The following is a 12,525-nucleotide window of genomic DNA, read 5'->3' on the forward strand; positions in this document are numbered from 1 at the left end:
CTCACTCTGGCAGAGCCTGTTTTGGGGTTCTGTGTTTCTAATACAAACACTGTAGCACCAAGACCCCCAGGCATGACAGCAGACCCCTCTCTCTGAGCGCTGAAGGATCCCTCATATCCACTGCCTGCCACACATTAATTCACCATCAATTATACAGCACGTCCACACACACTCTGGAGTGTTCTAATGACAGTAATTACCTACCAGTCATAAAGAGACCGGTTTCACATCAACATCTCTTTCCTGGCTGGCTGATGTGTGCGGTCTCGCTCTGACTGGCTGGATGGCTGTGAAGGGACGGTGTTATGATTAAGACTAAATTACACACGGATCCTTTGTTTCCACCGGTGTCAGGGGAGGATAATGAAGAACGAGAGAGAGAGAGAGAGAGAGAGAGAGGGGGAGAGGGGGAAAAATAGGAGGGAAGAGAAAGGAGAGAGAGGTGGAGGGGGGTGAACGCACACGAGATGGGAACCTGTTTAACATTTAGATTGTTTTTTTCTACTCACATTTTTTCAGGGGGGTATTGGCAGTGATGGTGGTCTCATCGGGGGAAAAAGACACAAAAAATCACACACACACACACAAAAAAAATAGAATGTGTTGTGAAAGGTGGGCCTTGAGAGAGGTGTTTTGGTAAATCCTCACACCGAGTACGGTTACATGCACACAATAATACGATTCTTGTGGATAGTCAGATTAATATAATAGTTTGTTTAAAACGTTTACATGCTTAGCAAGAAGAACGGTTTCCTTATAATCCTTTTTGCATGGACACATCTGAAATCAGACTACTGATGGGACTTCAATAAATGCAGAAAATCGGCAATCAAAATAAACGTTCTACCAACAGCGAACGTTATTTTTGCGAAGCCTATTTGATTCTGATTTCGGACATATAAAGTTTGTATGTGAGAACTATTTCTACAATTAATAAATTGAAAGAGTGCTCAGAAAACCAGATGTTTTAATCAGCGTATACTTACGTTGATTTTGACCTTTTGCTGATTAAGTTAAGCAGAGTAAAGTGTTTACATGACTATTACCATACTCAGCCTCCTGCCATAATCAGTTTAATATACAATTATTGGTCTGCATGTAAACATACTCACTGAGTAGGTGGTTGGGTAGGAGAGGAATCCACACATTAACTCTAAAAGTCTAAAATCACGAGAAGAACCATTTGAAATATGAAGGTTGCTTTAAAGGCCTTAGCTGGATCAGAGTAGACACCACATGCAGGTGAACTAAAGTATATTTAGCAACTGTATTTGCTACATTATGTATTTTGTTCCATTTCAGATGTTTTAAATGATGGTTCCTAGGCTGGGGGGGGACTAACTGTCCACACCAACCATGTCAATGGAGGTTATGTGCGATGGGCCTACAGTACGTAGTCTGTCTTGCCTACTACTTACTAAAACTAGGTTACATACTGTGTACTAATCGTACTGCATACTATTTAGAACCTATTATTTAGTGGTCCCGTGTGGCTCAGTTGGTAGAGCATGGCGCTTGCAACGCCAGGGTTGTGGGTTCATTCCCCACGGGGGGACCAGGATGAATATGTATGAACTTTCCAATTTGTAAGTCGCTCTGGATAAGAGCATCTGCTAAATGACTTAAATGTAAATGTTAAATGTAGAATTGTTAGCAGTAAGCAACAAATATCAACATACTACAAGGGTTCACACGGAGAATAAGTCAACTAATGCTTAATCGGGTGCTTTTCCGACATCCGTTCATTGTGGTACAGCCCATCCCTTTCTATGATCAGCAGCTGTTGACAAACACACCTGGGTCTTAACAGATGCTACTCTTCCACAATAGCATGCAGCAAATTYGTACTGGATGAAAAACCAAAATGAGTATGATCCTGGCATTTAAAGCATACAAAAAAAAWTCAATTTCACACACTACTAAAGTTTATCTTTTTGCATACCCAATCAGAGTATTATTTAGAGCGCAAGTACGGGTATTCGGACAGGCCCAGTGACACAACCAACATCAATGGCTTGGATTTATATAACACTTTTCAACCTGGTGATCAAAGAAACTCACCTCATCCACCACAAATAAAACAAGCTATCCCATGCCAATAGAGCCTTTGTTGCAGAGATAATCAACCCCTAAACCCTGTCCTGTGGATAGAACAACACCAGAGATAATCAACCCCTAAACCCTGTCCTGTGGATAGAACAACACCAGAGATAATCAACCCCTAAACCCTGTCCTGTGGATAGAACAACACTCAGAGATAATCAACCCCTAAACCCTGTCCTGTGGATAGAACAACACCCTTCATCCATTAGAGGACCCTTCATCCATTAGCCTTAAACCACTCAGCTCATTTTAGCAGATACCTTCATCAAATTAATGAAGACATTTATTGTTAAACACATTTTTATAAAACATTAATTTTATAAAAACTTTCTCCAATTAAAACCCCCCAGCAGAGCTGACATCAGTTAAATATGTATACTCATCACTAAGAGATCTGAATTATATGTCTGGTGTGTGTGTGTGTGTGTGTGTGTGTGTGTGTGTGTGTGTGTGTGTGTGTGTGTGTGTGTGTGTAGGGTTGAATTCCTGAGTATGTCTCACTCTGAGCTGATTACTTAATGGTAATGATTCATGATGAGTGTGTGTGGTGTGTGGTGTGTGTGTGTGTGTGGTGTGTGTGTGTGTGTGTGTGTGGTGTGTGTGTGTGTGTGTGTGTGTGTGTGTGTGTGTGTGTGTGTGTGTGCATGTGAGTTCTCCTCTGCTTAATGCTGATGACATGTCCCTACATTAGGTTGGCCAGTGAGCCACAGCAGATCAGATAAGCCATATTAATGACTCTGATGGCTTTCTTCATTACGTCTGCTCTGACACATAGCCTCATCAGAATGTTTCGCAAATCTACGCCAGAAAAAGAGAACTCGCCGATTGAGCTGGCCTGGCACAGGGAACAGCCGTACAGTCCTGAGAAAAAGCCCTATAAATTATAACATCAATAGTTGGATGGTTTGTTTTGAACTTTCCTTCAAGGTTTTGTCTCGGACATACAGTATATGTTAGTTTGGTTCCGCCTCAACAGTCTCGCCTCAACAGTCCCGCCTCAACAGTCTCGCCTCAACAGTCTCGCCTCAACAGTCCCGCCTCAACAGTCCGCCTCAACAGTCCCCTCAACAGCCTCAACAGTCCGCCTCAACAGTCCGCCTCAACAGTCCCTCGCCTCAACAGTCTCGCCTCAACAGTCTCGCCTCAACAGTCCCGCCTCAAACAGTCCCGCCTCAACAGTCCCGCCTCAACAGTCCCGCCTCAACAGTCCCGCCTCAACAGTCTCGCCTCAACAGTCTCGCCTCAACAGTCCCGCCTCAACAGTCCCGCCTCAACAGTCCCGCCTCAACAGTCTCGCCTCAACTGTGCCTTTCTAGAAGACGCTCCAGCGCCAACACKGATGGTGTGTAAACAGGGCCAGGGTCAAAGGGAGGGGCTAGTGAAAAGATAGGGGTGGTGAAATTAGAATCTGTCCATGCTAGCACAGATCAATCCTGGGTCAAATACCTTCAAATAGGGAAGAACACGCGCCTTTTACACATCCTTTTCCCCCCAAAGAGATCGTGTCTAGGTCTCAATTTCCTATGATCAGAGTGAGATACCCGTACGTGTGTATGTGTCAGACAGTGGCCAGTTTGCCTGTCCAACCGTCACCTCTCTCAAATGAAGCACAGGATTCCTGCCTAATGAGCTGTGTGGGATGGAGATAGAAGGAGAGGCCACACACACACACACACACACTAAACAAGGCCGATCTGTTTCAGTACACACTAGAGGTTCTCTCATTACACCAGATAGCATCCTTTAACCCTCTAACTACTGTTTCTACTGCAGGGCTTTAGCAAGGCAATCTGTCTGTGACAGATCTATGTAAGACTAAGATAAATACTACTGTATACAACACATGAACACACATACACACACACACACAAGCTAACATGCACACACACACGTGCACCAAATAACTGATTTTCTGGCAAAGAAATGGTCATCTTGCAGAAGTAATTCTAAAACTATTTATCGCCACTCAGTGCCACTTATGGTTGTTCATCAGGTAACATGTCTGAAGAGTTCTGGTTGTCCATCAGGTAACATATCTGAAGAGTTCTGGTTGTCCATCAGGTAACATATCTGAAGATTTGGTTGACCATCAGGTAACATTATCTGAATGGGCCTGGGTGTCCATCAGGTAATATATCTGAAGGGATCTGGTTGTCCATCAGGTAACATATCTGAAGAGTTTGTTTGTCCATCAGTAATATGTCTGAAGAGTTCTGGTTGTCCATCAGGTAACATGTCTGAAGAGTTCTGGTTGTCCATCAGGTAATTGTTCTGAAGAGTTCTGGTTGTCCATCAGGTAACATGTCGAAGAGTTCTGGTTGTCCATCAGGTAACATGTCTGAGAGTTCTGGTTGTCCATCAGTAACATATCTGAAGGTTCTGGTTGGTCCATCAGGTAACATGTCTGAAGAGTTCTGGTTGGTTCCATCAGGTAACATATCTGAAGAGTTCTGGTTGTCCATCAGGTAACATATCTGAAGAGTTCTGGTTGTCCATCAGGTAACATATCTGAAAGAGTTCTGGTTGTCCATCAGGAACATGTCTGAAGAGTTCTGGTTGTTCCATCAGGTAACATGTCTGAAGAGGTCTGGTTGTCCATTAGGTAATATGTCTGAAGAGTTCTGGTTGTCCATCAGGTAACATGTCTGAAGAGTTCTGGTTGTCCATCAGGTAACATATCTGAAGAGTTCTGGTTGTCCATCAGGTAACATATCTGAAGAGTTCTGGTTGTCCATCAGGTAACATGTCTGAAGATTCTGGTTGTCCATCAGGTAACATATCTGAAGAGTTCTGGTTGTCCATCAGGTAACATATCTGAAGAGTTCTGTTGTCCATCAGGTAACATATCTGAAGAGTTCTGGTTGTCCATCAGGTAACATGTCTGAAGAGTTCTGGTTGTCCATCAGGTAACATATCTGAAGAGTTCTGGTTGTCCATCAGGTAACATATCTGAAGAGTTCTGTTGTCCATCAGGTAACATATCTGAAGATTCTGGTTGTCCATCAGGTAACATGTCTGAAGAGTTCTGGTTGTCCATCAGGTAACATGTCTGAAGAGTTCGGGTTGTCCATCAGGTAATATGTCTGAGAGTTCTGGTTGTCATCAGGTAACATGTCTGAAGAGTTCTGGTTGTCCATCAGGTAACATATCTGAAGAGTTCTGGTTGTCCATCAGGTAACATATCTGAAAGATTCTGGTTGTCCATCAGGTAACATATCTGAAGAGTTCTGGTTGTCCATCAGGTAACATGTCTGAAGAGTTCTGGTTGTCCATCAGGTAACATGTCTGAAGAGTTCTGGTTGTCCATCAGGTAACTATCTGAAGAGTTCTGGTTGTCCATCAGGTACATATCTGAGGTTCTGGTTGTCCATCAGGTAACATATCTGAGAGTTCTGGTTGTCCATCAGGTAACATGTCTGAAGAGTTCTGGTTGTCCATCAGGTAACATATCTGAAGAGTTCTGGTTGTCCATCAGGTAACATATCTGAAGAGTTTTCTGTTGTCCATCAGGTAACATGTCTGAAGAGTTCTGGTTGTCCATCAGTAACATATCTGAAGAGTTTCTGGTTGTCCATCAGGTATATATCTGAAGAGTTCTGGTTGTCCATCAGGTAATATACTGAAGAGTTCTGGTTGTCCATCAGGTAATATATCTGAAGAGTTCTGGTTGTCCATCAGGTAACATATCTGAAGAGTTCTGGTTGTCCATCAGGTAACATATCTGAAGAGTTCTGGTTGTCCATCAGGTAATATATTCTGAAGAGTTCTGGTTGTCCATCAGGTTAACATTCTGAAGAGTTCTGGTTGTCCATCAGGTAACATGTCTGAAGGGGTCTGGTTGTTCATCAGGTAACATGTCTGAAGGGGTCTGGGCAGCAGATGAGGCCGTTTCAGACACCATTTCATCCTGATTCATCAGAACACCTCATCAGGCTTAACCAGAAGGATCCATCACCTGGACAGTGGACACATATAAACGCAAGAACACACGCATGCACGCACACAAACACATGCACACACTCACACACACCGATGACAACACAAGCCTTTTCAGAATCCTCTGTCATATGATCCTCCATATTGCCTACTGAGCAAGACAAACAACAACATTTGGTTCAATCTGCACTTTCTCTCATTGACTTAATTACTCAATAAAAATTTGACCTAAACTTTTCAGATGGCGAACTGATATTTACAGTAAACACAACATCTGTGACATCAGAGCAGGCCATATTTATACTGGCCTACTGGAGGCGGAGGAGATAAAAGTTTGACACACTAACGAGCGGCTAACGCTAACTAGCAAAAAGTTCACTTTAGACTCTCATTAAAACACTTAAACACACACACACACACGTACGCACACGTGTGTGTGTATGTGTCACAAAGCCATCACTAATGCTGTCAAAAACAGCATGAATGACTCTGATCAGCTCTGTGTCAGTGTGACCGGTCTAATCAGTTATGGGGATGTGTTTGAAGATGGCTGCAGAAACATCTTCACTGAACACCTCAGGGCTTTGATTGGAACTGGACCCATGCAGAGACACACAACCATTGATGTGTGTGTGCGTGTACAGCTTTGGCTTTTAAAAACACTTTAGTTCAATACATTGAAAAAAAAACAACATCTAGCACTGAGCTGTGTGGTACATAATTTAGCCTACAGAATGAATGATTCAACATTCCAACTTTACACTGACAGGAGGATGAGAACTGGAAGACAGAAACTTTTTCCTTTAACAAGTCCGACGAGAAGGATATCCTGCTTTCACTGTAACAGGCCCAGATCCCCTCCTTTTGCGTGAAGAAAAAATGCAGGAAAAGGGGCTGCAGATGGGGCAGCCTTCTGAGAATCCGTAGACGAGCTAATAAACTCCCACTGCCATCCGTTCTTCTTGCTAACGTGCAATCATTGGAAAAGAAAATTGATGACCTATGATTAAGATTATCCTACCAACGGGACATTAAAAACTGTAACATCTTATGTTTCACCGAGACGTCGCTGAACAACAATACGGACAATATAGAGCTATTGGGATTTTCCATGCACCGGCAGAACAGAGACGCTACCTCTGGTAAGACGAGGGGTGGGGGTGTGTGTCTATTTATCAATAACAGATGGTGCGCGATGTCTAATATTAAAGAAGACTTGAGGTTTAGCTCGCCTGAGGTAGAGTACCTTATGATAAGCTGTAGACCACACTATCTACCAAGAGAGTTCTCATCTATATTATTCATAGCCGTCTATTTACCACCACAGAATGAAGCTGGCACTAAGACCTYTCTCAATCAACTCTATAAGGCCATAAGCAAAGAAGAAAATTCACACCCAGAGGCGGCGCTCCTAGTGGCCAGGGACTTTAATGCAAGCAAACTTAAATCAGTTTTACCACATTTTTACCAGCATGTCACATGTGCAACCAGAGAAAAAAGTCATCGGCTTCATCAATAAGTGCATCGACGACGACGTCCCCAGAGTGACTGTACGTACATATCCCAACCAGAAGCCATGGATTACAGGCAACATCCGCATCGAGCTAAACGCTAGAGCTGCTGCTTTAAAGGAGCGGGAGACTAATCCGGACGCTTATAAGAAATCCCTATGCCCTCAGATGAACCATCAAACAAGCAAAGCGTCAATACAGGATTAAGATTGAATCCTACTACACCGGCTCTGACACTCGTCGGATGTGGCAGGGCTTGAAAACTATTATGGGCTACAAAGGGAAACCCAGACGCGAGCTGCCCAGTGACGCAACCTACCAGACGAGCTAAATKCCTTTTAAGCTCGCTTCGAGGCAAGCAACACTGAAGCATGCACGAGAGCACCAGCTGTTCAGGATGACTGTGTGATAACGCTCTCGGTAGCCGATGTAAACAAAACCTTTAAACAGGTCAACATTCACAAAGCCGCTGGGCATGCGGACCAACTGTCAAGTGTCTTCACTGATATTTTCAACCTCTCCCTGACCGAGTCTGTAATACCTACATGTTTCAAGCAGACACCATAGTCCCTGTGCCCAAGGAAGCGAAGGTAACCTGTCTAAATGATTACYGCCCCGTGGCACTCACGTCAGTAGCCATGAAGTGCTGTTCATTGACTACAGCTTAGTGTACACCATAGTGCCCACGAAGCTCATCATTAAGCTAAGGACCCTGGGATTAAACACCTCCCTCTGCAAATGGATCCTGGACATCCTGACGGGCCGCCCCCAGGTGGTAAGAGTGGGCAACAACACGTCTGCCACGCTGATCCTCAACACTGGGGCCTCTTAGGGGTGTGTACTTAGTCCCCTTCTCTATTCCCTGTTCACCCACAACTGTGTGGCCAAACACGACTCCAACACCATCATTAAGTTTGCTGACGACACACAGTGGTAGGGCCTGATCACCGACAACGATGAGACGGCCTATAGGGAGGAGGTCAGAGAACTGGCAGTGTGGTGCCAGGACAACAACCTCTCCCTCAATGTGAGTAAGACAAAGGAGCTGATCGTGGACTACAGGAAAAGGCGGGCCGAACAGGCCCCCGTTAACATCGACGGAGCAGTATTAGAGCGGGAGTTTCAAGTTCCTTGGTGTCCMCATCACCAACGAACTATCATGGTCCAAACATACCAAGACAGTCGTGAAGAGGACAAAACCTTTTCCCTCTCAGGAGACAGAAAAGATTTGGCAMGGGCCCCCAGATCCTCAAAAGGTTCTACAGCTGCACCATCGAGAGCATCCTGACCGGTTGCATCACCGCGTGGTGTGGCAGCTGCTCGGCATCTGACCGTAAGGCGCTACAGAGGGTAGTGCGAATTGCCCAGTACATCACTGGGGCCAAGCTTCCTGCCATCCAGGACCTATATAATAGGCGGTGTCAGAGGAAAGCCGCTGCTACTCGCTGCTTATTATCTATGCAGTCACTTCACCCCCACCTACGTGTACAAATTACCTCAACTAACCTGTACCCCCGCACACTGACTCGTTACCAGTGCTCCCTGTATATAGCCTCGTTATTGTTATTCTTATTGTGTTACTTTTTATTATTACTTTTTATTTTTGTCTACTTGGTAAATATTTTATTAACTCTTGAACTGCACTGTTGGTTAAGGGCTTGTAAGTAAGCATTTCACGGTAAAGGTCCACACTTGTTGTATTCGGCGCATGTGACAAATAAAGTTTGATTTGATCAGAGAGAGAAAGAGTGTGTCTAACACTCCAAATCAGTTCCTAGCCCTTCCCCGTGTCTAGCCCCTTCCCTGTGTCCTAGCCCTTCCCCATGTGTCCTAGCCCCTTCCCCGTGTGTCCCTAGCCCCTTCCCGGTGTCCTAGCCCTTTCCCTTTCCCTGTGTCCTAGCCCCTTCCCTGGTGTCCTAAACCCCTTCCCCATGTGTCCTTGCCCCTTCCCCGTGTGTCCTAGCCCCTTCCCCGTGTCCTAGCCCCTTCCCAGTGTCCTAGCACCTTCCAGTGTCCTAGCCCCTTCCAAAGTACCTTTCTAGGTTTAAAACAATCCATGCTCTGCCAATCAATTCACAGGACTATTCAGAAGTAGGGGAGAAGAGGTGTGTTGTGTGTTTACTTGTTCCTGTGTTGTGTGGTTGTCTCTCTGTGTGTTGAGTGTGTTCTCCATGGCCTGCTGTAGGCCAGTCTCAGCTCTGCAGACTGCCTCTCAGCCTCTCCACTGTCAGCCTGCAACACACACACACACAACACACACACACACACACCACACACACAACCACACACAACACACCACACACACACACACACAACACACCACACACACACACACACACACACATATCACAGTAGTAGGGGGCTTAGGGGAAGGGGCTAGGACACAGGGAAGTGCCTAGGGACTGATTTGGAACTAGGCCGAATAGTGTCAGTAAGAACAGGGGGAATCTGAATGTGATCGATAGGGGCTCTATTTCTGCTCTGCCTCAATAGAGACTGGCTGCCGTGGTTACTCGATCAATACGACAAATTATGAGCATTTCCTCAAGCTCCCGACCAACCCCGTCCCCAGAGCAGCCCCAGCGCAGGCAGCCCCAGCGCAGCCCCCATGGACCCCACTGGCAGACCGACTGGGCACAACACAACAAGCTAAATATACACACAATATATAGGACGAGTAAATATACAGATCCTATAGCAAACCTAAATATACAGGCCATATACACATCCACAGTATGGTCTCAATACGCACCAATTCCAATGTTATAAGTATATTCAGGAGTGCTGTACATATTTGTGTTAAAAATTGGCTATAGAACCCAAAGACAGTTTTCTCAGTTCACAATAAAAAAGATGGAAGAGAGAGGGGTGGAGAAGAGGATAGAGGGGATACTGGGGGAATCAGGGGAAGAGAGGGGAGGATGGGATGGGGAACTTCCCAGAAACAGCTGAAATCCATTTAGCATCATGTTCATGTTTAGTTGAATAATGACCATTTGGGAGCGCTTTTCTCATACAGACTGACTCCTCTTAGCTATTGGCCCATATGGATGTTAACAATTTAGAGAGAGGGAGAGAAAGAGAGCGCGAAAGAGGGAGAGAGAGTAGAGAGAGAAAGGGAGAGAGCGAGAGAAAGGGAGAGAGAAGCGGTGAGAGAGGGAGAGAGAAGGGGAGAGAGAGCGAGAAGGGGTGAGAGAGACGGGGACAGAGAGAGGGTGGGGGGGAGGATTCTGCATTAATGTGATGAGGTCACCATACTGGCAGAGATCTAGACCACAACCATAGACAGACACCAGACATGTCATGCTGCATTTATGCTGATGTCATCACAATGCTGAAGAGACACGGGTCAACCTGTGAACTTTGAACTTGGTGACCTCATGTACGGCACGGTACGATGCAGGCCAAGATGCACATTCTCTAATGTGTCCATAATATGCCCATTTGGAGAGGATGGTAATCTATGAGTACTGCTGGCGTGTAGAGTAACCTTGTCTGAGACCTGAAGAAGTGTGTTAATTCCCCGTGTTCCCTTCTTACCTCCTCCTCTCCTCTGCCTGTCTTCCTTCTCTCACACTCCCCTCCAACCGCCAAACCTCCTCCCCACGACATGACAGCTCCTCCACTGATAAAGGGAGAGACAGAAACAGAGAGAGAAAGACAGAAAGAGAGAGACAGAAAGAGAGACATCATGAAAACTGTTGGCTTCAGTTCAACAGGGAGCAGTACAATATGAACGCATAGGAGGCTAAATGAAAGCACATTTGAAAGATGTTTGTCAGTCGAAACATTAATTCATACTTCCCCTGAAAATTACTTCTATAAATTCTAAACCATTTTCATATGCCACAACTAATAACCCATCATCTTTATATTAAAACGTAAGTGCGGGTTCATGTATAATGCATTCTTCAACTATTCAAGGTTATACAGTATGTGACTATTATTCCTAAAAACAAATTGTAGTACGTAGCAAAGAGATGAGCGATGAACCTCAGATGCAAATAAAATAAAGCTCTAAATAAAATGCAGTCAAATGAATTAAAAAGAGAACAATGCAAGTAGCTTCTCATTAAAGGCACACAAAGCCAGAGAACATTTAGCCACTATGAACCCTGTCAAAACAGGGCTTTGTTGTGTCACACAAAGGAAACACTTCCTCTTTCGGTCAATAGATGGCACTCCTCACCTTACACAGCACACAAAGCGTGCACCCATCCATTCAATCATTTTGTTTCCCTATCTTTCTCTCTCTCTCTTTCTCTCCTATCTACATGGAATAAAATCATATTGTCCACCATGTAGTAGGTTTAGCATAGTGTGTTTATAAAGCATATAAAGGGTTTTGCTCTTTGTGWAACAGAATAGCCTTGCATTTTCATGCGTCTGTTTTTCAGCGAGTCACCATTTGCTTAAAAGACACATTTTGGGATAACCTCTGTCGCCCCTTTTATTCACTGTGGGTTTAAACCATTGTTTTAGACAGTTTTTGCCACTCAGTCAGGATGCAATATGGAACGCTAAACTCCAGGTCACCTGTGTGTCATGGATGTGTCTGCTTGCATTTATTTGTGTGCATTTTAAAATGGTGAGAAATGGGTATGATGCTATTAGTGACATATGCAGTGATTGTGGTGGGAGGACTGGAGAGAAAAGGACGGGAAAATGAATACTAAAACATCAACACTTGATAAATCCATGATTCATTTATGGCTTTGCAGAATCCAAACGGTTTAAATTGCAGCCGTAGGAAACTGGAACCTGTAAATATTTTACGATGCACAAACAGACTTTGATTTATTTTCATTATTTTATTCCAGCCCACCTTGGCTCGATTGCCGAATCTCAAGGTAAAAGTTTGTTATGAATCTAAATAATCAATATAAAGAGAACGAGTAGAGATGCATCTCAGGTTGATTCACATTCATCAGGAATCAGTTCAATATAACCTCTCTCACACTGACCATCCAGGGAG

General features: G+C 44.5%; 1 protein-coding gene across 3 annotated transcripts in view; it reads right to left on the minus strand.

The window, feature by feature from the left end:
* Positions 1-11,196, minus strand: part of LOC111973543 (polyamine-modulated factor 1-binding protein 1-like) — a 29,744-nt gene extending 18,548 nt beyond the window's left edge. For 2 of the 3 annotated variants that reach the window (XM_070446651.1, XM_070446652.1), the window contains exon 1: positions 11,091-11,196. In XM_070446651.1, the coding sequence (XP_070302752.1) occupies positions 11,091-11,162 (72 nt within the window). In that variant the 5' untranslated portion in view covers positions 11,163-11,196. Of the gene's footprint in view, positions 1-9,672; positions 9,783-11,090 lie in introns of all 3 variants that reach the window. The other variant, XM_024000927.2, reaches the window with a different exon arrangement.
* Between the last annotated feature and the right edge of the window lie 1,329 nt (positions 11,197-12,525).

This window comes from Salvelinus sp. IW2-2015, linkage group LG14 (assembly GCF_002910315.2).
Source record: "Salvelinus sp. IW2-2015 linkage group LG14, ASM291031v2, whole genome shotgun sequence".
NCBI lineage: Eukaryota > Metazoa > Chordata > Actinopteri > Salmoniformes > Salmonidae > Salvelinus > Salvelinus sp. IW2-2015.